This window comes from Lampris incognitus, chromosome 6 (assembly GCF_029633865.1).
Source record: "Lampris incognitus isolate fLamInc1 chromosome 6, fLamInc1.hap2, whole genome shotgun sequence".
NCBI classification, from domain to species: Eukaryota; Metazoa; Chordata; class Actinopteri; order Lampriformes; family Lampridae; genus Lampris; species Lampris incognitus.
Window position 1 is genome coordinate 58,575,204 of NC_079216.1, and position 26,010 is coordinate 58,601,213.

General features: G+C 43.9%; 1 protein-coding gene and 1 pseudogene across 1 annotated transcript; both read right to left on the bottom strand.

Annotated features, from left to right (window-relative positions):
* Window positions 1-1,947: 1,947 nt before the first annotated feature.
* On the bottom strand, window positions 1,948-13,304 carry LOC130114423 (transcription factor 12-like). Its single transcript, XM_056282301.1, has 12 exons — window positions 13,236-13,304; window positions 10,643-10,742; window positions 9,919-10,049; window positions 9,728-9,833; window positions 9,546-9,616; window positions 9,079-9,175; window positions 8,876-8,949; window positions 8,559-8,732; window positions 5,569-5,680; window positions 5,208-5,367; window positions 2,931-3,160; window positions 1,948-2,090 (listed from the first exon to the last, which is right to left on the bottom strand). The coding sequence occupies exons 1-12, from the start codon at window positions 13,302-13,304 to the stop codon at window positions 1,948-1,950; spliced, it is 1,467 nt and encodes a 488-aa protein (XP_056138276.1).
* Window positions 13,305-16,613: 3,309 nt separating this feature from the next.
* Window positions 16,614-24,341, bottom strand: LOC130114598 (THAP domain-containing protein 6-like; annotated as a pseudogene).
* Window positions 24,342-26,010: the final 1,669 nt, after the last annotated feature.

A 26,010-nucleotide genomic window follows, 5' to 3' on the forward strand; every position in this document is an offset into this window, starting at 1 on the left:
AATTTATTTTACTTGTTATGTTGTGTTAGCTATGAAAACATATTTGTGTCTCAATGATGACTTTTTAATACTTTTTCAGTATGTTGAAAATTAAAATGTGCCAGCATTTCACTGTTTTGGGCTTGTCCCCAGCCCAGACCTTTTAACTTCCCCTCTATAATAAAGTAATAAAAATGGTTAAATTCATTAAAGCTTTACTTTGCATTTTCTCATAATAATAATTTTAAAAAGACATATTTCAAATTCATATGGGTTTTATATATATGTGCAATTTGCACGTTTTTATAGTTAAATATCGCCGTCCCTCATACATCTGTCATTACCATCACACTGAACATTTTAGAGAGCAATAACTTTTTTATCATACAACAGCGTGGTTGCCATGGAAATTTAAAGAAATTTACTTTTCGTTTTTTCAAAATTTCAAAAGCCAAAAGTGCCCCAAATCGAAGAATCACCCATTTCTGTTTCTCCGCTGATACAGATGATTCATAATAAATGAACACACGCACACATAAGATATTGGAAAAAAAAGACATTTATTGCTACAATATCATTTTAACACATGCCTAAAGGCTACCTAAAACTGTACACATATACATGTTATGATAGGTTCTTTTTTTTACCAGATTATTTGTGTAACATTGCGATAAGTAAACAAGATATCAATGCATTCTACAAAAATCATTGTATTGTTCAGGGCATGAAACATCTAAAATGTAATAAGCAACCGTTAGTAAAAATGGATGGGTCCTCTTGTGCAAAATTTATAGTGATAAAATCAAGTAGAGAAACTATTAAACTCACAATATTTGTAGAAAATATAACTTATATGACTTACAAAAATGAGAAAAAAATCTATCAAAAACTCAAAACATGCGGTGTGCCATTACAGAGCATAGAGACTATACCTGAAAGCTGAAGTGAAATCCAGGGGGTAATAACACTGGATTGAATGTATTATTCTCTATCGGTCAGTGAATCTGTTATTTTTGATCTTTTTTTTGCTTGCCAATATTGCTGTAGCACAAAGTTATGGAGAACAAATGACGCCTCGTATGGGATGTTGACACATTTAGGAACATTCCTGGAGATCTGTTCATTCACAGAATGGTCAAACTCCTACAAGAATCACACACACACACACACACACGAAGAGCACAAGCGTGTCAGGTTACACACTTACATACTGGGGGACAAACAAAATCTGTTACACACACACACACACACACACACTCATACATACATACATAAATGTGGGAATGACAGTCCTCTGAGTTTGCTCGAAACAATAAATACACATAATAAATGATGATATAGTAGCAAAATTAAGTTCATGATATATCTGCCCTTTCCGATCTCAGCCACTAACAGATCACTCTTTGCCACTTGTTTTTTTTAATCCATTTAGATAGAGTCAAACAGAAAGATAATCAATAAATATAAAGTATGTACAAAGCATCTGCAGCTTACAGTTATGATCATGTTTAGGCACAAGTTAAAAGGTCCGTTCAGGAGGTGAGATGATTGTTAAACTGCATCGCCCTTTGCAGACGGAGATCTCTTCCTCTCAGGTCTGCTACGAATTTAAAGAAACGCTGGACGTCCTCAAGGGTTGACTGACCTACTGACCTCCGCAGCTCAGCAGACCTCTTTCTTCTGGGGAGGGGGGGGGGGGTCTTCATACAACATCTGTGTGTGTCAATGATAGTCATATAAGAGATATTTAAAAAATGAGACGTATTTTATAGGAGACACCAAATGCAGATTTACTATAGTTATTTGAAGGTTTTTAATCAAAAGTGCCAAACTCTGGGGATACATAAAGAAAAAGACTCGATTCTTATCACCCAGTATTTCAGAGACCTAGATTATATCGCTTGGGAATGTAATTTGGCACACAATAATTTGCTCTACCGTGTGCTCGACGTAGGCGCTGGTGGATGCTCAGAGGTGACCCAGAGGGTTGGCTGTGTCCGACAGGCCGGTGTTGAAGGCTAGATGCAAGGACTGGGGATCTGTCATGGCCGCAGACACCTTCTCTTCCTCTCTCCTCCGCAAACAAGCTGCCTTGGGGTTCAGGTTTCTCTCTGTGGGGTTCAAAAGTCAACAGCTTTGAGTCGGACTCTGTAGAGAACAACCGAGAAATGTGACAACACTGTGGCTACCAAACAGTTTCTCGTCCAGTTTGACACCTTCGGACTTGAATACATAAATATCTCGGTGGGGCCGCTTCACTTTGTCTATGCACTAAATGCTCGTTCATAATTGTAATTGTTGATTATTGTTATTGCCAACTCTGTTGTTATCCCTTACTGCTGCTACTGGCAGGGTAGTGCCGCAGCCTTCCATGCTCGGATAGAGGAAAACCGAATTGTCACCTGACCAGCTGATTCTTATCTATAACTCCATGCAATTATTAATTAAATGATTTGCACAGTACCCTGCTTTGATTTCATTTCGTTTGGAGGATATATTCATAATCAAATTAAATCAGTTCTGTAATCTCACTAAATCTGTCTCAACAGATTCCCTAGAAACATGACCATGAAACTGTTGAGCAATTACTTATCTGTGTCTTTTTGCTTAGGAGGCACAGAAGATGTTTTCATGGGGAACGAGTCAGTGGGTCCCTGATTAGTCTTTTAAGGGCCACAAGCTGTTAGACACCCGCTAGTTCCTTCCCTTTATATCTGTCATCTTCTACACTACCCCTTACCCCTGTCCGAGGTTGTTTTTTTATCTCGCCCTCACATTCTTCCCTTCCTTTTCATCCTCTTTCCCTCTCTCTCACTTGTCTGACTTGCCAGAAAAAGGAAGAGGCCCCCGTCAGAGTGTCTCCTCTGACAGGGGGGAGGGGGTCAGAGAGGTGGTTATGCAGCAGCCTGCCCCTGCCCGGATGGCCCCGCCTGCCGGGGGGATGTACTGACCTCTGACCTGTTGTTCTAGACTAAGAATGACAGCCACGGCCTGGTGCAGTACCAGCAGCTTGGTCTGCGGCTTCTCGCTCTTCAAATGCAGTTGGCACATGTGGCCCAGCTCCTTAAAGGCTTCGTTGATGTCCCGCACACGCAGACGTTCGCGGGCGTTGTTGGCCATCCTCCTCTCACGCTCGCGCTCCGCCTTTTGCTCGGGACTCAAGTCCTCGTCTTCATGGATACTGCGATGGAACAAACAGGTGGAGAAAGTTAGCAGCATGTTTGTGTGGTCCATTTCCTACTTGTGACTTTGCCGCCCAGTGACTGCTGGGCCAGGCTCCAGCATCCCCGCGACCCTGACAGCAGGACAAGCGGTTTGGATGATGGATGGATGGACGGATGAACTTTGAGATTGGTTAAAGGATAAAAAAAGTGGATCAACTTTAAAGCCATAACACAGCAGCTCCACGATAAGCTATACTGTGGATTCATACGCCACCTGCTGGCCTGGTGTTGAATCTGACATCAGCCAATTTGCATTTGAGGAGGTCTTTTTCTTCTTCTTTTTTACCTTAATTTCCCAATTTGTTCTTTTTAGTGCTTTCAAGCTACCTTCATAAAAGAGCAAAACTACACACAAGACAAATTTAGGTTCAAGTGTGTGTCGATGTTGCTTCTAAAGCTAGAGTCTCCAGCATAAACACACACGTGACATCATCCTGATGAGAAACATCGTTGACACAAACTTTATATGTAGACACACGTTATTTGAGTTTTTACTCTAAAGACCTACACATCAGAAATCTGCTCTCTTATGAACCCTGTGGACAGTATTAAATATTTAATAACGCAAAATGAACACTTGAAAACATATTTTTGAATGAAATTGGGGGGGGGGGCATTCTCCTTTAAGCTGACTGATTTGGTATGATATAGAAAAAATATGAGAGAAAGATGACAGTATGAGACAATCCTGTGCTTTGATGGTAATCTGGCAGCATTGTAATTTCCTAAAGCTGATTTGCAAAGAGTGCATCAGAATCTAAGGGACAATCACACTTTTGGATCTTTTAATGAGTAATTTGTATTCAAAACACAGAGGTTCACTCATGAGCGTTTCATGAAAAACGCCACCAAGATTTCATCTTTTTTTTTTATCTGTTGTATTTAAGAAAAACTTGTTTCCTTTTTTGGAGACAAAGCAAGAGAGGCAAGATTGAGATGGTTTGGACATGTGTGGAGGAGAGATGCTGGGTATATTGGGAGAAGGATGCTGAATATGGAGCTGCCAGGGAAGAGGAAAAGAGGAAGGCCAAAGAGGACGTTTATGGATATGGTGAGGGAGGACATGCAGGTGGCTGGTGTGACAGAGGAAGATGCAGAGGACAAGAAGAGATGGAAACGGATGATCCGCTGTGGCAACCCCTAATGGGAGCAGCCGAAAGTAGTAGTAGTAGTTTGCTATTACGTCATCAGCTGTTCACAGAACTGATGTCAAAACAGTCGCTTTTTAAACGTAGTCGCACAAAAACAGCTGTTTAATTAATGCAGTCGTGGTCCAGCCATTTACTAGGTTTTAACCTTGTCCCCCCCCCTTTTTTTCTCCCCAATTGTATCTGGCCAATTACCCCACTCTTCCGAGCCGTCCCGCTCACTGCCCCCCCCCCCCCCGATTCGGGGAGGGCTGCAGACTACCACATGCCTCCTCCGATACATGTGGAGTCGCCAGCTGCTTCTTTTCACCTGACAGTGAGGAGTTTCGCCAGGGGGACGTAGCGCATGGGAGGATCACGCTATTCCCCCCAGTTCCCCCTCCCCCGTGAAAAGGTGCCCCGACTGACCAGAGGAGGTGCTAGTGCAGCGACCAGGACACACACCCACATCTGGCTTCCCACCCACAGACACGGCCAAATGTGTCTGTAGAGACACCCGACCAAGCCAGAGGTAACATGGGGATTTGAACTGGCAATCTCCGTGTTGGTAGGCAACGGAATAGACTGCCACGCCACCCGGACACCCTGTTTTAACCTAGTCTTGTTTCCAGTTTTACTCCTCTTATTTAACAGTGCAAATTAGACATGCACAAACCACGCACATTTCAGCATTGATGCCCTCTTTAATCTAGCGGGTTAGCGAAGTGGGGATGGCATCTGAGTGATCAGCCCCTGACTGTGTTTTGCAGTATTTTTCTTTTAGTTTCCATGCTGTTACACCGGTGGTATTCAGCAAAGCAAGTTTTTCGCACCAGATTACCGCGTTGCTTTTCCCTCTCGGAGCGAATGAGCTCACCTCGTCCTCGTGCTGCTGTCTCCTTGGTGTTTGAGTTCACCCTCCTCATCTGATCTCAGGCTGTCAGAGCTGTGGCTGTGGTTGGTGTGCGCCATCTCCTCCCTCTCACCTCCTTCCAGTTTAAGGTCGAGGCTAGACAAAACTCCGAGATTACCTGTGGCTGTGCAAAAAAATAAAAAGAAAGAAAAAAAAATCAGAGGTTGCAAAATGCTCATCTGTGACATTTCTGTCTTATTTTACTTAACTTTTGAAATACGAATTGAGTCAAAACCACTGTAAATGATTCAAACGATATGGTGCAGTAGAAAGATGCAGAGGGTATGAGCACAGCGATGGACGGATAAGAATGATTATCCTCTACCTCCTTCGTGCATGGTGTGAAGTGTGGCCCGCTGTCTGGGTGGGTATGGTTGGCCAGTTTGTGTGCGGCTCTGAAACGTGGAGTGATTGTTGTTCATAGAGACGTGTTCAACCTGTATAAGACACAAAAAATAGACAGTATCAAATAAAGGCACTACATGTGGACAGTATTCCTTTGTTCATTAGTCCCTGGTTGGGCATTTACTAAACGAGAAGCCTCTGAATATGAATATTTACTGTTGATGTCGCCCAGAAACCCGTTCAAGACCGCATGCACAACCCGCCAACACATAGACCTTATCTTACCGCTGACAGATCACAAAAATCACAATCTGCCCCATTGTTTATAACATATCCCTAAATAGCCTATCTCTCTTTTGACAGAATGAATTCAATCTCCAAGAATCTCAATCCTTCTCTTAAAACTGCCATATCTACCCTTGGCATACCCCTGCACTCAGTGAGTATAGGAAGGATTCCCTTCTGACACATTATTTGGAAAAACACAAGTCACAGAATTTAATATAGCACCCCGAGGGTTAGATTAAAAAGGCTCCCCCTACATATACATCCAGCCCAGCTGGACTAAAATCCACTAGTCTGAAGGGGAAACATGGCGAAATGAGAGTGCGTGATGCCCACACCCCACCCATCATTACATAGTGGAGTATTAGTACCCAGACAGAGACTTTCCAAATAAGGTCCACTCCTCCCGGGGGGGGGGGGGGGGTGTAGCAGACCAGATTAACCCCCCGCCAAACTGCCTAGCCCAAACCCGGGGCATATTTTGGGCTAGGCCAGACTATACCACTCTAGTCCAGATTATTACTCCCCCCCCCCGAGTTACAGAGGGCGCTATTTCAAAACTCGTAACAGTTGTATGCGCAACTCAGTATTCTGAAGTCATTTCTTGACATGCAGTAGTTTCATCAAACATGGCGAGTAGACATGTAGACAACTCTCGCTCTCTCTCGCTCTCTTGATCACTTATCGATCAAACTATGTTAATGCGTACAAATGTCCTTCAGATTGGTAGGTCCAGGTTAGGAAGGTTCGTAGTGAACATATATGTGTTAAAAAGCAAGTTTTTGCTGTCATTTCTGATGTTTTTAAGATAAAATATTTATTAGCTTAACTAAAAGGGCTAAAAACAGTTGCTAGTTAGCCAAAAGCTAATAGGCTAGGAAGGTGATAGAGATTTGAAAAGTTTACATGTATTTTATAGCCTCCATTTTATTCAAGAATCATCACAGTTCCAGATAGTTGGCACTAGCTGTTGTATGATAGTTTATAAGGTTGTCTTTTCTATTCTACCGACCACTCAAACCACTTTACAGTGTACGCCTCACATTCACCCATTCACACACACATTCATACACTGAGGCTGCCATGCAAGGCGCCAAACTGCTCATCAGGAGCAGTTAGGGGTTCAGCGTCTCACTCAAGGCCCCTTCGACGCGCTCCCTGGAGGAGCCGGGGATCGAACCAGCGACCCTTCCAATTCCTAGACGACGGCCTGTCCAGGGTGTCTCCCCGCCCGCCGCCCAATGACTGCTGGGATGGGCTCCAGCATCCCCGTGACCCTGAGAGCAGGATAAGCGGTTTGGCTAATGGGTGAATGGATTTTAAGAAATTTGATCCAGTAAATTTTAATTGGCCCTATACCAGTATTTTTTTCACGTCATACGAGAACATTTTCCTTATTCAGTATCTTTTTTTTTCTTTTAAGAGGGCTTTTTCCGAGGTGAATATGTCATTTGTAGTTACTACTGTACATGCCGGTAACATTCCCAGATTTGGACTAGCGAGAGACATATTTGTCATGAATCTCACACTGTTCTGTTTAGACTTTCAAGGACAGGACACTGTATGCTATGAAAGTTTGCACGGCTTATTAAAATGAGGTCCCTACCTGTGCTCAGGTTACTAAACATGCGAACGTGGAAAAGCTTGTTAACTTCACTCCCTCCTACGCTTCCAGTAGCACAGCAATACGGGTGGTGCTACGGGGCTAACCAAAGATTCAAGTGGCGATGTCCAGTTCGTGTTTTGGCTGATGTACCATGGTGTACATTAAATTTAAGACAACAGCAGATTTTTTTGCATCTCCTAGCATGTTTTTTTTTTTTTAAATTTCTGATTTCTCCCAATTTAGTGGCCAATCGATCACTATTTGGGTTGAAGTACCCACCCTCGTACTGCATGCATTCGCCAACTGCATCTCTCCGGCCGGCAGTCTCAAAGGAGACGCCTCCCCACTTTCGTGATGAGGCGAATCCAAGCCGAACCACTGCTTTCCTAGTATCTTTTAAGTCATAAATTACTTAGAAACAAGTACAGTAATTTAACAAGACATTTGAAGAGGCTGTGTCTTAATCTTCCACAAAACTGCTTGGCAAAATAACTGATCTTATTTGATAAATGTACCATTTACTGTCTTGATACCAGATGTGTCCTGATGTTTTGCAAGGATTTCAGTATTTGCAAGGCACATCAGAGGGCTTATAAATTCACATGCAAATGCACCCCGCAAGTTCCTACTTTGCATATTTCGAAGAAGAAGAAAGCCATTTCATTTTGTCATTGTAATGTTACAATGAAATGTGTCCTCTGTATTTAACCCATCCTATTGTATAGGAGCAATGGGCAGCTGCAGCACCCGGGGACCAACTCCACTTCTTCTTTCCATTGCCTTGCTTAGGGACACAGACAACAGTATTAACCCTAACATGCATGTCTTTTTCATGGTGGGAGGAGAGCGGAGCACCCGGAGGAAACCCATGCAGACACAGGGAGAACATGCAAACTCCACACAGAAAGGACCTAGGATGGCCTGGGGTTTGAACCCAGGACCTTCTTGCTGTGAGGCAACAGTGCTAACCACTGGGCCACTGTGCCGCCCCCTTTTTTTTATTCTCGAAGAAAGCCACTTTATTTTCCATACACATTACCAAAACCTAACTCCAGGATTTAAAGACAATGGATATTTACCATAGCTGGCATGTGACAGGTGGCTGGTAGAGCACCGGCAGAGCTGTGGCCGTGATGGGTCTGGTTCAGGAGGCTGTGGATGTCATTGGAAAGCCCCATGGTGGGACCCACGGCGTGGTTTCTCAGAACGTGGATCACATCATCCAGTCTGTCCAGCCGGTCCTCCACCTGAGACTAGAGACAGTTTGAGTACGGAGGAGATGTTCCCAGCAAAACAGAAGACATTTTCATTAGAATAACAACAACCTCGGAGACTGGCACATTAGATAACCTGAACGTTAAGGCATATGACATCAAATCGGCTCTGGGGTCATTACCATGGATATAAGAGAAGACTCGTAATTGGGTGAGACCGCAGCTTGAAGTGAAGTCCGAGACCACATGCTGGTGCCTAGGAGGGAGAGAACAACCAAAGCAGACCCTGAGATTTCAGTTGAAAAAAAAAAAAAACGAAACACAAAAACCCAACCATATATTTGGCTTTAAAGAGACTCTCCACAAGCGTGGAGATATCCAGTACCTGTGGGTTCAGCAGAGCATGGGTGCGGAGATGGGGACCCCGCCGGTGTCGATGAGCTGGAAGGGAAGCTGCTGCTGGTGTGATCAGGGGAATAAATCTGGTCACAGACAGGAGGAAAGAGGGGAAAGACATAAGGCCAAGAAGAGTAGCGCATGGATCATTTTAAAAGTACAACTTGTCATTTCTCTAGAGGATTTTACAACCATGGCCACAGCCTTTGGTGACGGCTCGTAAACCAAACTCAACTCATCAATTCTGGTCCTTTTACTAGTCAGCAGCCAATAAAGAGTCCAGCGCTGGCAGTGTGGCTCTGGGCAGATATGCAATGAGTTGTTACAAGGAGGCAAGAGTGGCTATTTCCCTTTTGCATTATGCCGCCTGGGGTTCTCAAGGCTTGTTTTCTTATGCTGTGGTTTGACCAAATGAAAATAACAGCCAATAAAAGAGGCGGGGTAGAGGATACTTACTGAGGCCAGAGCTTTTCCCAAGGCATCGCCTGTCTGTGACCCTCCTGATAGATTGCCTTGGTTCCCTGAGACTAAAAAGAATATCGGTCTTAAAATATCCGAACTATTAAGGGGGTTGTATTGTAAAACAGGAGAAAGAAGAGGTCTTAGAAAGACAGGGGATTTTATTCTCCCGGCCTCACCTGTAGTATTCTCTGTGCGTGAAGACGTGTGGTTGCGGTGGAAAGTGGACATAGGCGGAAGACCCCGATGGATATCAGGAGCCCTCACTGAATGCGGAGAGTAAACCTGAGGAGAAATCAACCCCACAGTAAATCTCCATAGGTCAAAGGTTATCACCGTTATCACCCAAGGTCCTTTAAGCAAATCTCACCAGGTGATTGTGTGACGGCAGACTGCTGTAGCTCCCTGGCTGGGACGGCGTCCCTCCCAGACCACCTTCATGGCCTTGCTGATTCAGTTCATTCGTGGCATTCCAGATGTCGGGTGAAATGTCTGTCCCCTCTAAAAATCCGAGAGGAACATTTCACAGTCTTCACTTCAAAACATGTCAAGCACCAAATCCTGCATCCAGGAATCTCTAGCAGCCTCTGAAGAAAAGCTAAATCCTCTAAGGATACTCCCCACCCCCAACACACGCACACTTTGCTTTGCACTAGTGCAGGGGATGTGTAGTGTACATGTATCTTACAATCTTCTTCCACATTTTAACATGCTACATTGAATTGGCATAGGAATTTCAGCGGGGTCCAGCTTTTCTGGGACACATATGAGCACATCGCATGTACTAAATCAGCGTGACAACATTGCTGAGAGAAAATGGTAATGTTTTTTTTACTTAACATGTGCAACGGTTTGTCTAAGTCCTGTGCTCTGAATCATGTACTAGGACTGACTGGTATCTTGGGAGTGTTAAATAAGCTGCGGTTACTTCATTGTTTGGATGAGATCCAGTCACTGTCGCTGAATTTAAGCAGTTTGAGCATGCTGTCCGATTTAGCGTCAGGAAGAATGAGTGAAGTGTAAAGCAGGGATGACCGTCACTCGGGAAAACATTGGTGTGGACAATGCAAACAGTGTGGATGTGTTGAGCTCACCAAAGAATGTGCCGGCGAAAATATTGCTGGGGACCTTCGTGGACGGATGTAAGGGCAAGTTTTGGTTGATGTCATCATTATTTGGAGACTGTCCATAAATCTACAAAATAAAGGTCAACACCTCAATCAGGGTTTTGTTCAGAGATATGTTCAACCATTAGACAGTTCACAGTGAAACGGTTTTCTAAAACCAACCGGCCCCGTATGACTTAGAATGACCGCGGTCACGCAAACATGGCCCTACCACAACTTAGAGGCCGAGGCAACAGTATAATGAACACAATGCAGAGAGCTGATGCACACACTTAAAGCTATTGTGATAATCCGTAAGCTGCAGATCCATGCACCTCCTCATCCGGATTTAGGAAGCGTTCACCGGGAGAAACCCCCGCCCTAATCGTGACCAAGTTCTGCCGTGCGCAGAAGACTGGGACGGAGTTTCATTCCAAACGCATCTGAAATAAAACGTCCCCTCTGTTCTTAGGGAAGACGCCTGATAGAGAATTTGAAAATTATCCAAAAAATGATGCCCCCCACCCCACCCCACCCCGGTGTAAATCATATATTCATATCAAAAAGATGCAAGGGTTTAGATTCAGCTGGCATCGGCGTTTGTTCTTAAACTAGGTGAGACGTTGGCCTGCGAACGGCACATAATGAACACAAAACACACCACCGCCACATGCTCACGTATCCAAACACACCGAGAGGTCTGGCCTGCACCTGCACCGCCCTCCGCCGCTTTGATGTGCCCCAGGAAATGAAAATAAACCTCCCTGTGCAACATCAACGGGGTGTCAGTTACCCGGACGACAAGTTCTGTAAAGCGGGCCATTAAAGACTCTCTTGAGTATGCTCGTGCACACACCAATATATGTGCATGCAAACAAAACACACACACACACACACACACACACACACACACACACACACACACACACACACACACACACACACACACACACACACAGAGCCACGACCCTGGCTGGCACGAGTCCCATGGTGATTGTGGGCTAGGCCAAACAGAGGAGCCCCCGCCGGCACTGGCCCTGTCTGAGCCGTCATGGACAGCATATGGCGGAGGATAAAGCCAATTGTCCTCCTTACCATCAGCGTAGCAGGCGACCCGTTAATAATGGTCACACCCCCGCCCCAGCACGCCCTCTCTGGCCCCCCGTTGGAGAGGGGGGGGGCGTCACCATGGCATCCTCTTTTTAGCAAGAGCATTGATTTAGGAACCATCAATCACAGCATCGCAAACGATAAGGGACTTTTCTGCCAATAAAGAGTGCAGCGAGATGAGATTTCCATCTCCGTGAAAAACGGTGCCCTAAATTTTGCTCGTCAAAGAAATGTTTCTCGACACTTTTCCGCTGAAGCAACACAAGCAGACTGATTCTTTGCAAATGAAGTTCTGTGTAAAATAAAATAAATAAAAGCAACTGAATTTGATTGCGCCACTGTTCCGCTGCAAACGTGTACGGCGTTATCGCGCCAGATGAGGAACGCCAACTTGCTATTCAAGTCCTGTGCCGTGATCCCACCGTGGCTGACTCCAGCCACATGCAACCAATTTTCTGCTTCTGTGATGCATGATGTCTGGATATGGTTAGTCTCCCACAGATCAAAGCGGCCTTTGATAATGGCTGCAGTGGCGTGGGGACAGCTCCGGCGTAGCAGGCGCAAATCAAATAGAAATGCAGCAATCTGCTTCATGTCAAGATGTGTTCTGCTGCTCGGCCTGACGACGCGGCGCCCGCTTGTTGTGAGGTGGGACCCCGGCCGGCTTAAAACGAGTCGACCTGAGCCAAAAATGGGCAGGATTCGGTGTTAACGTGGCCCATTGAAGTGGCAGATCGCTCGTTAGGAAAACAAGCAAGTTGGAGATGGAGCTGTTATACCAAACTTCAGTGCACTTGAATAAGTTGCGGCCGAGGGAGCAAAGAGATATTCTCAACATGTAGTGAACTGTATACAAACTATATACACAACACTGACACACCCAGCAAAAAAGACATCTTCAAAACACAATGCTCTCTCTCTCTCTCTCTCTCTCTCTCTCTCTCTCTCTCTCTCACACACACACACACACACACACACACACACATGCACACACACACACACACACACACACACACACACACACACAGAGCATAAATCAGCATGTTCTATTAAACCTCAAACAAGCTAATGAGGTAAACTACAGAGCCCACATAGTTTATAAAACTTTGAACTAAACTGAATGCATGTACACGCTGTGTCTCCTATGGCTGCCGGTGGAAGTTTTTGATCGTACCTGTCGGGGGGGAAAATATGTTTTTAAAATAGCTGTGAATAGACGGGGTTTGTCGACGAAGTGGGCGTACAATCTAGCCAACAGAGAGTTTTGTAGAAGTGAACACAGATAAATGCATAAGCACCTGTTTTCCTATCATTACATTTACCAAAAATCCACTAAGAACTCCTATAGACAGAAAGGTCTGTCATCTCTGAGAGAGAGAGGGGGAGAGAGAGAGAGAGAGAGAGAGAGAGAGAGAGAGGGGGAGAGAGAGAGAGAGAGAGAGAGAGAGAGAGAGAATAGAAATGTACTCACCGGTTTCATGTTGTAGCAGTACATCAGTGAGTTGTTGCCTGTCCCGGAGACAGGGTAAGCGCAATACATAACTCTGTCCGATCCAGCAGCACAAGACTCCAGAGTCACCCTACAGTCAACGCAGGTCCTTGCTCTGTGTCCACTGATATTCACATAGTACACATGCACTCCCCTCCACTACCCTATCCTGCTGGTCATGCAGCTACCCGCAGACAACTTATGCAAATGAGGACTGAACCATTCCAGGCAGCAGAGGGGGGTGGCCAAAGGTTGGGGGGGGGGGTAAGTACACAGTCTACAGTGTGTACTGTCTTTTATTCCGGTGCATATCCAGTAAAGAAAAATCAACTGCTTTATTACTTAAACCCGTTTAAAAAAAAAGTAAAAAGGCTGATAAATGATCAGGATAATTAGTGGCGTTAAAGGTGCGCTTGTTGTTGCAAGATGGTATGGTCAAATATGAAAACACAGTAACCAATAATGAACTGATATTTTGGAGGGGTTGTCCTCACATGATCAATCATCTCATCTTGATCAATCAGAGTGAAGATAACATCCCTCAATGAGAGATAGATTTATTTTATTTTGGGGTTTTTTTTTTCCTTCGGTCAACCATCATCCTATTCACAGTCAAAATAACCAGACATGCTGAAATACAGAGGGCAGACACCGCGGTGCCAGCACCAGATTATCTCCAATTATGCAGGTAGAGGTTTCTAGTAAACAGAGAATACCACATCCCCTTTTCTGACCTACATTTTCAATTAGACGCTGATCTTGGTTTGTAAGCACGTGTGGCAGGTTGAGCTCCTCAAGAGGCCGGGCAAAAAGTTATTTATACTGTTTGGTCTGTCTGGGCGCTGTGCAAATCACAGCACCCTTCTACTCGGTGTCCCCGTCTGAGCTATAATCCTTGTCTGCTGCCCCGGGCTTCCTGTCACACCGTGGGGTAGACAATACATACCGGCGCTGAAGAGGTACGGTTCTTGGGACACGGCCCCTATCTGTGTCCACAGCTCTGCGTCTCTGCAAAGAGGTCATGCCCAAGTCCCCCATACTCAGACAAAGACCAGACATGTAACGGCACGTAGTATAAACGCGACAAAGATTTCCGTTCAAGTAACTTAATTTTTCAAATTTAGAAATATCATAATTACAGGATCTATAAATGATACCGTAGCGGTATGTATCGTTTGGAGAAGTGTGCCGGGCAGGAAAATGCTTCGGCTGACACGGTTTGAAAACCTGGAGCGCGGGCGCGCTATCCCGGCACACGGCACGGTGTCCTAGACAAGAGTCCACAAAAAAAAATCCAATCAAACAATTCCCAGTCGGGCAGCTGTGAGGCCCACATCCTCAGCGAACTGTCTCGCTAGACTGTTTACACTCACGCCACAGCGGATTAAACGTAATTGCTGCCGAGCAAATACTGTTATGGAATCTATCCGAAGCACGCCAGGGGAAAAAAGACCAAAACGGGATGTTTGTAGAAGTATTTCGAGGTTCACGGTCAAGAAAAGGCAGGTATACATTTGTAAAACTTCAGAACTGACCAACTGTATACGTACACTATAGAGACAGCAGCGTCCATCATTTTTGAAGTCACCTTTAACCTTGATCGGGGACAGGGGACTTGATGACCTCGAACAAAACGTTCAACGTTTAATATTGCTTAAATTACTGAAGGGTGTCGTACTCATTTACTAAGAGTGCTGGAAGAACTTGTGAATGGTAAATGAACTGCATTTATATATCCATCCATTATCCAAACCGCTTATCCAAATTCGGGTCACGGGGATGTTGGAGCCTATCCCAGCAGCCATTGGGCGGCAGGCGGGAGACACCCTGGACAGGCCGCCAGTCCATCACAGTGCATTTATATAGCGCTTTTCTAATCTACTGACCACTCAACACGCTTAACAGTGTACACTTCACATTCACCCATTCACACACTGATGGCGGAGGCTGCCATGCACGGCGCCACCCTGCTCATCTGGGTGGGATCGAACCAGTGACCTTATGGCTACTAGATGGCCCGCTCTACCTCCAGAGCCATGCCGCCCACTATGAAGGAGACGGCTGTTTGGAGCATAAACCTCAGTTGTTGGCGTCTGTCTTAGGGAGGAGCCAGGCTGATCCGAGCCACGTCAACGCTAACCACTGCTCTGACATCCCCTCGGACCTCTTCAAGGTGAGCCATAAAGTCCACACAGGTTACAAGTCAGGGTCTAATCCTTGCTCCTGAGTATCAACGCAAGCATTAACTGGGTTAGGAGGTCATCTATATAAGTCCCTAAACACGTCTCTTTATCTATACCAGTGAAGCCATTTGTGGATGTTTACTTTACTTATGCAACTGTTGCATTTACAGTGCGGAGGATTTTTTTATTTGCCACTGTGGAAACATTTCCCAGCAGGATTACACTGTAAATGTAATCAGTTTAAATCACACTGAAACAATAAAATGTGGTTGTATTACAACTAACAGGAACAATGACAACGACCGGACGGCCTCTGGCGGAAGTAAACCATATAAGGTCCACTGTAAAAGCGAAAGTAGTCCGACGCCAAGCATTGATTTATACACACCTCGGGAAAATGAGCCACGAGAAAATATATACAGTCCTCTGACCCTGAACTTTGCATCAAACGTAGTTGATTGTAGTCTTGTCAGGAGTCCGGTTATTCAAACAGGTAATGCGAATGTTAATGAGTCCAAATTTGCATATCTACAGCTTTCTTTTGTGTGAATGTCATTGGTTATGAAGTGCCGCAATAAAAAAAATGTCACTCCCGGATGCCCCTGTTTATATGTTGTCTGCAAAACAAAAAAAGGAGCAACTAGACAGTGTGACAAGAAAGCAAACGAGAAGTCTTCTGAATTAGATAAAGATGAGTAAGCATTTGCATCATGTTTGGTAAAAGGATAAATAGATACTCATACAAACATACATGCAAATACCATGATGCACTGCTCAGAAAATTCAAGTCTGGCTCATTTTGGAGAGGAGTTGGTAAAAGGGTAGGAAGTAACTGTATGATTTCACCAAGCTATATAATCCTTTAGAAAGCTCGAAGTTCATCTATAAATAAAATGGAGGGGGAAAAAAACCCCTGATGCAAATAAACCGAGAAAAACGGAGAAAAATACTGCTCTTATTCTTTCAATCATAGTCATCTGGTCACTCTGCTGTAAAGTGCATTTAGCAGCACATGCAATGCCACTGCAACACCTTTTCAAGCATTGTTGACATATTGCTCGTAGTTATGTGCCTGATTTGACATGGCTTAAATCTCCCTGCCAGTGATTGGCATTCACACAAGCAGGGGTGAGTGGGACCGGGGAGCAGATGGTGACATTCCACATGACCAAACTGATCAATCAGCATGCTGGGACGCAGGTGCAGCACAGGCGGGCAGCACCGCGCCATCTATTTCCCCGACTATGGGGCACAAACACATGGGCACTGATTGTGGCACCCTAAGGGTCTGCGTGCTCTTCTATCCCGCTGTGCCAAGGTTGATGACATCAGAGTTTCCCATCCGCTATTCCACAGGACGCTGCAGAAGACAGCGCAATAAAAAAGAAAAAAACCCCAAAAAAACAAACTGCACCGCTATAACTGTCAGCCAGGGATAGGTTGGGGAAGTGACGTCAAAATCAGGGACTCCCATATTTAACTTGGCATAGAAAAACCAAAAGAATGAAAAAAAAAAAGTATATTACATGCACACACTTGGATCGCTGACCAATATTTCGGATTGCTGGCTCTGTTATGAATAACATTATATAAGGACCAAAAATAGGCAACTGATTTCCTTTTCTTTTTTTTCTTTTTTTGCAGTCATAGATGAGTAGTTATGGTGGGTTTTTTTTAATGTTATGCCTTCAAATTTATCTATGATAGAAAAACAACGACAATATTCTGCAATAACTATTTCTGCTCATGCAAAAATCTTATTGCATTGAATAATATGGTTGGAGAGTTACAGAAACAATTACATCTGTGAATATGAGACATCGCTTGTGCCAGATACAAAAAGAATATACTTGGTATTTAATTACTATTAATTTCCGTACAGTTGTGGGAATGCAATTAAAGCTAAAATCCTGAAGATCATCATTTTTTGTGTTAATTTACTGACACCTATAGTGGTAGCGGTAATTGCTGTGTATCCCAGAGACTCATTCAAGATAAAACAAAGTTGCCATGGTGACAGCCGTGTTGTCATGTCAGCACCTTCCTCACCATCAATCCCAAAAAAAAAAATCTGGCTGAACCTGAGTTAGCCGGTGATGTTGTCATATCTGTTGGAAAAGGTCTTTTCTGAGTCAAGGATGTCACACATGCTTGCTAGCCACAACAACCTTGCTTTTCAAAACCTGCCACCACCGGCCTTTTTCTTTAGCATTTGGCCGCTCTGGGAAAGATATAAAAGGCTAGATGGCAAATTATTTCCCATGCAAGTCCTATCCCCAGATAGCATCCGGATGTGGGCCACTTCAGGCAACGATGCGGCACTGACGGCCTTTTTCTGGCCCTGACAAAATGGACGTGAGCCTGAAATGGCCCACACGTATAATAGCATATATGGCCCAAATATGCCAAATCAAATGTGGGCCTTTTTTGGCAAAGATGCGGTGCTCTCGGTAACATGTAATCTGGATGTGACCCTGAAGTGGCCCGTATGGTATATGGTCCAAATATCACAAAACAAATATGGGCCACCTTTGGCAAATATGTGGCACATGCAGCATTGCTATGGCTTGGTTCTGGCCCAGATCTGGCAAACAGGAACGGACCGCCCAAGTGCCATCATTCCACACGGTATGTGGGCCGGATGAAAGCGTCAAGGCGTGGGATGGGTCCGGGCCACAGCAGTTTTGCTATCTGGGTCACAACTGCAACCATTAAAATGAGCAGCTGCAAAAACATTCATGATTTGGGTATTCATGGTTTATGCATGCTCAATAATCCAGGTAAGGAAATCACAGAAAGTTGAATCAGATATTTACGGTTTATTACCCTAACTCGTACCTTTTATTATGAATCCTTTGAAAATAATCAGATATCAAACGTTTTAGTGATTCATAAAACAAATATCCTTTGAATGTATTCATAAATAGGAGTACACATCAGACACCTTGAACAAACATCTTGGCCTGCCATCACTGGATCACTTGAGTCTGGGGTTTGATACCTGCTGGCGTGACTGTGGAGAGTAGCTATCTTGGGGATAAGACCTGGACGTAGCGAGCTGATCTTGGAGTCTGGTTTGAGTGCCAGAAGACGTGGGGGTTGTAAGAGGATTGAGGCAGCCATGGTTGCTCTGTGCACGTGAGACCCAGACTGACTGGCCTCTGTGGCACGGTGACCTCATTGGCCCAGATATATCAGCACCTATCAGGAAAAGAAGGTCAGCTTTAGTTTACCGCCAGTGTAACGCAATATTCTGACAAAACTGGCCCTCTTCAGGCAATCGAAACTCTCCAAACAATGAGTGACACAACCAACAAAGGCGTTGTATAAGGAAAAACAAAAAATGATCAAGTATACACCAAATACGGAGTAAGGTCTTGGGGTAGGTTGCAAGAAGTCTAAATCTAAAAAGCTATGATTGAGAGAGTCAGTATGATAACGTGCATAATCGCATTGAATGAATGAATAAATTGATGCAAACGAATTATAAGCGACGATCTGTTGTCGACACATTGTTGGATCCTCTTAACCATCACATGAAACTGCCCGCAAATTTTACAAATGTAACTGCCCCCCCTCTTTTCCCCCCTAATTGTATCTGGCCAATTACCCAACTCTTCCGAGCCGTTCTGGTCGCTGCTCCACCCCCTCTGCCGATCCAGGGAGGGCTGCAGACTACCACGTCTCCTTCGATACCTGTGGAGTCACCAGCCACTTCTTTTCACCTGACAGTGAGGAGTTTCACCAGGGGGACACAGCGCGTGAGAGGTTCACGCTATTTCCCCCCAGTTCCCCCTCCCCCCTGAACAGGCACCCTGACCGACCGACTGGAGGAGGCGCTAGTGCAGCGACCAGGACACATACCCACATCCGGCTTCCCACCTGCAGACATTGTGTCGGTAGGGATGCGGGACGCCCGACCAAGCCGGTGGTAACACGGGGATTCGAACCGCTGTCCCCATGTTGGTAGGCAACGGAATAGACCGCCACACCACCCGGACGCTCAAATGTAACTTTTTAATCACATTCGTTCACTGTGGTTCGTCACCTCGGTGTGTTACAGTACTCCAATGTGCTCAGACACACAATGCTGTAACCACACGTGCAAGTGTAGCGGGAACCGCCGCAGCCAGGACGCGAACCCGGATCCCCCACACTACGGGCGACAACGTAAATCAGTCGACTAAAGGGTCTGACCCGTTAGCCAAGGGCTAGCAAGTCTATTTATCTGTGCACGTTACACTACCCCCCCACTCCTTCAGGAAGCGCGCATATCAGCTCCCTCACGCCTCTGGGTGCACGCACTTCCGATGGCCTCCCGGTCTCACCATCCCACTTATGACACCAATGTAGCGAATTGACCGTTCGCAAAGTACCGCCCCAGAACGGTGCTTGTCCAATCCTACCTTAGCAATGGTCCGTCAAGCTTTCAAACACACAACAAAATGCTGAAACAGTGTGCCTATGGGATCTGCAAATCGGATACTAGATATCTGAAAAGTTTGGAGGGGGAGTAATTTTCTTTCCCTTCCCGAAACCCAGAACGCAAGAAGCGCAATGTCGGCAATAGATTTGGCAGTATAGCAGACCCCATGGCCAGCTTAATCCATCCAAAATCAACAAAAATACCTGTCTGCTCCAAGCTAAGCTTGCTACTAGCTATTATTGATAGCTAATACAGCTAACGTATTATTACTGTTACTTTTACCCACACAATGAGCTGATTTCTTCCTTCATGTTTTGGTGTTTTCCGGCTACTTCCTGGATAGTTCTGAAATGCTTGACGGGCATAGCAACAGTAACTATGGGGGGCGGGACTTTGCGAAAGGTCAATTCAGGGGGCGTACGGGAACCGCCGGAGCCAGGACGCGAACCCGGGTCGTCTTACATTCGAGGTCTAGACTTTTGAATGTCAATATACATTCTCACTCGGTCAGATTTGTTTCAGGACCGTTCTAAAATTAGACCACTTCGATGGTTAATACAGTTATTGAAATGTTGAAATGGTTTATTTTTTCACTATGAGATGGATAGTCTCAATAGACTACAGTTTATTTTCATTTGTATGCTATTTAAATACCATAAGTCATTCATTTACAAATGTATTTACATTTTTTTATTTAAATGTGACAATTTCATCTAAAATATATTGAAAACATAATTTTATTTAAAAGCAGTTAAACAGACTACCTTGTTTTATTCAATGTGTTTTTATTATCATTATTTTCAAATATAATGTTTTTCTTTATAAAACCAATATTTGCTCTTCAAAAAGTATTTTTCCAAAAAACGAGTCTTGAAAAAGGGGGGGTCGTCTTATAATCAGGGTCGTCTTATATTCGGAACAATACGGTATTTAGCAAAACACTCACTATAAATAAATATATATATATATATATATATATATATAGCTATACACACACACACACACACACGCTAAAATATGATAGAGGCAGAAGCCGATAGTGGCCGTAAAGTCAGCTATTTTAATAAGTTGAAGAAACAATACATGATTAGGCTAAATATATAAACAATATATGAACACATTATATATCTACAGTATATATAACAATATATGTTATATATCAGAGAAAATGAAAATATATATAAATCCCCGCCCCAAACCATATTTACACATGTACAAAGTTGCTTACATAGGTGACCAGTACATTACACACAATGGACAAATGTAAACACTGACAACAACACAAAATATTTACATGTGAGGGTAGGAAGTATACAGTGTGTGTGTGTGTGTGTGTGTGTGTGTGTGTGTATAATAAAGTGGTATAATACTGTAATAATATCGTAATTATATCCAATAGTATGATGTAATAATAAAAAATAAATACAGATATACATATATATTTTAAAGAGAGATAAATATATAAACAATGTAGCATAACAATGTAGGGGAAAAAATAAAAGTTGCTAATTAAAGTTTGACATGAAACCCCTAAAACCCTTGAAAGAGAACTGTTTTGCCATGAAGTCTACTTGAAGATCTGAAATTTTATGAGCAAAAATTAATAAGTCCCCTTCAGATAATAACTAAGGAGTTTAATAAAGAGTGTAAGAATAACATGTACATGAATTTCAAAGCGCTAACTTCGTCTTACCTGAGTAGAATTCAAGCCTCTCGTTGAGCTCTTCATTAATGAGGTTCTTTTCTCTCAAATCCCCCAAAAGACTTTTCACTGTGGTCTTTGCCCTCTTTTCTCTGGCCATGGCATTCTTCTTCTCTCGCTCCAGACTTTCCACTCTTGCCAAGGCTTCATTAAGTCTGGTCTTCAGAGCAGTAGAAGAAGCAGGAAAGGCATAGGCATGATCCTAGTAGAAAGAGGGATGAACATAGTTTGAGCGATGTTTCACTTCACACACATCACTTTGACACCACTAGTGTATGGCCCACATTCTTTCTTATAGTCATCACCTGTCAAAGCCAATGCCAGCACCGTGTGTGTGTGTGTGTGTGTGTGTGTGTGTGTGTCAGGAATGCATGTTCAACATGTCTTTAATTGTGTGTATGGGTTAATTTGTGAGTGTGTTTAATATGAGTGGCAGCAAACAAGTGAGATTTGAATATGTTCCAGGACCATTATGATATGATGTTTAAAATAGAAACTCACATCATTAGGCTGAGGTTGTGGGTGTGAGGTTCTGGGGCATCCTGAGAGGCCACGGACAGGCTCTCTTCAGCTCTTCTGGAGGTAAGTGTAGTCCTTTCCCTTTCCGGCTAAAATGAAGAAGTATAATACTTGAAAAGAATATATATATATATATATATATATATATATATATATATATATATATATACAGGGATGAATATCTCACCCAGCCCTGTAATTGATAATAGAATATTTACATTTATTAATGCTAATAGTCTTATGATGATACACCTACTCTTTGGAGGTGAACCGGGAAGCTGAAGATGGATGGAATAACTACATGTCTGAGTCGGACAATCTGACCTGTCCTATCAAAATCGCTCTGCTTAAAATGCTCACAGCAGAGCACGGAGGAATCACTTGCAGTGAATCCTTCCCTCCTCAAAGACACTACCCACTTCTTCCTCAAAACATTGTCTTTGGGAAACCTTCAAAATGAAAACGGGAGATCTGAGAGAGTCTACACAAAAACATTTTACAAAGGAGGTCACGCTTATTTTTTTCCTTCAAATTTCATAGAACCTTTCTTCAACAAAACTCCTATTTTGATGCATATTTGTTGACAATGAACCAAAGCTGGTGAAATTGTGAATACGGTAGGTTTGTTTGCAAACTATTCTACAGTCAGATGTTCTGTATTTTTAAGTAAGTGAGGTGGGTATGAGACATGAGAGGTAGGAGAACCAGGCCGAAAGTACCACTTTTTACTTTTTCCGAGTTTACTCCGGTATGGTGACAGTAATAGATGCCATATTTTATCTGAAACAACATACATATGTCCCCTTTCAGAAGCAACTTTCCATATGTTTCTCAGTTAAATGATCTGGACATAAACAGACGGAGAACACAACTTGCGCGAGGGTACTTTCGCACCTCCCTTGCGGGACCAAAGTAGCACTGCTGCGGTGCGAAAGTAGCGGCTGTCATAAAGCGTAAGACGCATCGTATAATTATGGTTTTGTATTCTGATCACGTTTACCTTTATCAACCAATCTTGCAGACCCAATTTAATATCTGTGCCAATTCATCAAGGCAATATTTTGAGTTTCATAGACTAATAAATATTCTTAGCGTCAATTTATCAATGTTGTGTAACGCAATTTTGATACAAGCCTCGTATTTTTCAACATTTTCACAAAAACGTCAGTGATAGAGGTTGGTTATTGTGTTTGAATCAGCCATTCGCGCTTTTGTTCATTTCTTTTAATTCACCAATTGCTTTTGCGCTAACCTTCACGCGCACACCGCCATCACGTGGAACTAATTGGTCTTTGTCGTCATTTGGAGAATTGCAGTTTGTGTGAAGGCGTAAGCAAGGTAAGTCCTCAAATAATGAAAAACAATTGGCTATGTAGGCTGAAAAGAATGACCTTAACAGTACTATTCTGTAAGTATAATACAATAAAATACATTAACTTGCTGCTTGCTAGGGAAATCATTTACGTTACTTTCGTCCCTCCCCTCGCTGGTACGTTCGACCCTCTCAGGTCACCTCGCCATTTAGCCTGGCTAGGCTAGCATATTAACTGTGCTAGCCTGTCGATTTAAAACTATTCTGTCATCGAGACAGTAAATGTGCTAACAAAGCAACATAAAGTCATTTACCGGAACTTCTAAGAATGAAACGCAATTCAAGAAAAACCTCAGATCACGTAATTTCACTTACCGCATGAAAAAACAGCGTTCGCTCTATAACTTTTTTAAATAACTGCGTATCGCGCCAGTGTTTTGGGAGAAGGGAGAGGTCTTATAAACACACACACACACTGACTTCTTTGCGTCACGTCCTGTTTTGTTTCCTTGGAAAAAAGCTCTGTGCTAATTTCGCGGCGTGTTACTTTCGGCCCGGTTCTCCCCTATCTTACTGTTGTTAGGGTGGATTACATGTGAATAATACAGTCTGTGCCACCTGTGTAAAATTCGCTGGTCAATATAATACCAGTACGTTAATATTGTTATATTTGTACAATAGCATTCTGTTGTCAGTTGTAAAGTCAGTGTTATGGAATATGACATATAACGTCTCAGTTCATAGCCGGGTGAACACCGGCACTGAGCATAGCCTAGCTAGCTGGCTACGATTTCGCAGTTGGCCATAAATACAGTACAGTAATATTATATTCACAAAATACAACCAATAGTGATGTTCAATCTTACTTGTGAAAAGTAATCCCCCGAGCCCTGTTTTCGACGGTCCGTCGATTGGAGCAGGAGTATGCTGAACAGTGTTCTGGCATCTTTCTCAGTCGTGTATTCTGCTGCTAGGCAACTCGTAGGGTGACCGGTCCAAGATGGCGGCCGTATTTCTCGCGCCCCAACAGCCAATGCGGCGTCTACTCTTTATATGTCTATGGTTACGCTACCCGCCTCCTTCGGGAAGCGCGTCCTCGTGCCTCAGCATATCAACTCCCTCACGCCTCTGGGCGCACGCGCTTCCGATGGCCTCCCGGTCTCACCGTCCCACTTCTGACACCGATGTAACGTTGCGTTGCGGCTAACTCACAGGAAAGAAGGGAGACTGAGACTGTAGTCCCCTTTGGAAGCTCAACTGAGCCCGGATTCAATTCCTGCCGCAGCGGAACGGACTACCCGGAGTTGAAGGTGCACCCGGAAAATAGTAACAGCTGTCCGGTCGACTGATTAACGTTACTGGTCCCGGTCACTACTCGTAGTTTAGCTAAAGGCTAACAGCTAGCATGGCATCCATTTTAGCTCTCCGGAACCATATACTTCCCGAACAACCGCCACCACGCCGTGCAACACCAAAATTCTTCCCCATTCGTCCTCTGGTCCCGCCGCGCTTCCCTACTTGGCTAATACCCGTACGGGGAACACCTCCCTCCAATCAGAAGCTAGAACACATGACCCCCCCCCCCATCCCAGCGTTACACAGTGTTAGGCCACTCACGCAACGCAGTCCTTCCATAACACTACCCAAGAATATAACAAATAACTATTTAACGCCATAACGCACCGAAAGAAAGTAGCATGGGGCACAGTAAATCGCCTGTTGTAGGTGTTGTAGCAAGGGGGACCTAAATCAGTGACACACGAGTGACGTGGCTGCGAATTCGCGGCAAAAGCTGTGCAGCGCTCGTAAACGGCGAAACGTGTTGTAACGCCATCCTTCGGTCACGCTGGCTAGCGCGTTTAAACGTACCAGTTTTGCCCTTGGGTTTGGTCGGTAAAAACGGCCGTTAAATGCCGTTAAATCAGTCGGGAGGTTTTCCATTCGCGTACCATTTCCTGACCTGCCACCGTGTGTGAATTGGCTGTGCCCCTAATGAACTAGTCCTCCAGTAAAAGCACTTAATGGGCAACACTGTGCAATATTGTGCTCTCAAGTATTTAAATTCAAAATGCACGTTCAAATGATATTCTTGCATTCCCTTTTCAAACACTGCTCCATCTTCATTGTGGTAACCAGAGAGGCGAAAAGGTCAATGACAGTTGCTTTAATGACCGAAAACCACTTAAAAAATCTGGAACTAAATGCACATCCAACATAATGTACAGCAAACCCTTAAATATATCCCCACTCCAAGCAGGACGGACTAGAGGGATATGGAGTAGTCAGACAGCGGGGGGGGGGGGGTTTTCTGTTCTTTTCTTTTCAATCAAAATAAGTGTCGTAAAAATACTTTACAATTCGCCCTCTGGATGAGATGGAGACCCCAAACAAGGACATTTGGAAAGTGATGCAGAGTCTTAACATTAAAACGAACAAGCAAGGACAAAGACTGCTGAGATGAGACCTTCTGTATAACCCAGATAAGAAGTGACAGGAGATTGACAGTAAAATAAATCAATGCAGAATAGCCGGGAACAGGAGGTCAAAAATAGAGTGAGAAAACAATGACTAACAAGGAAACAACATTTTTTATTTTTTGAAGATTTAGAAGAGGT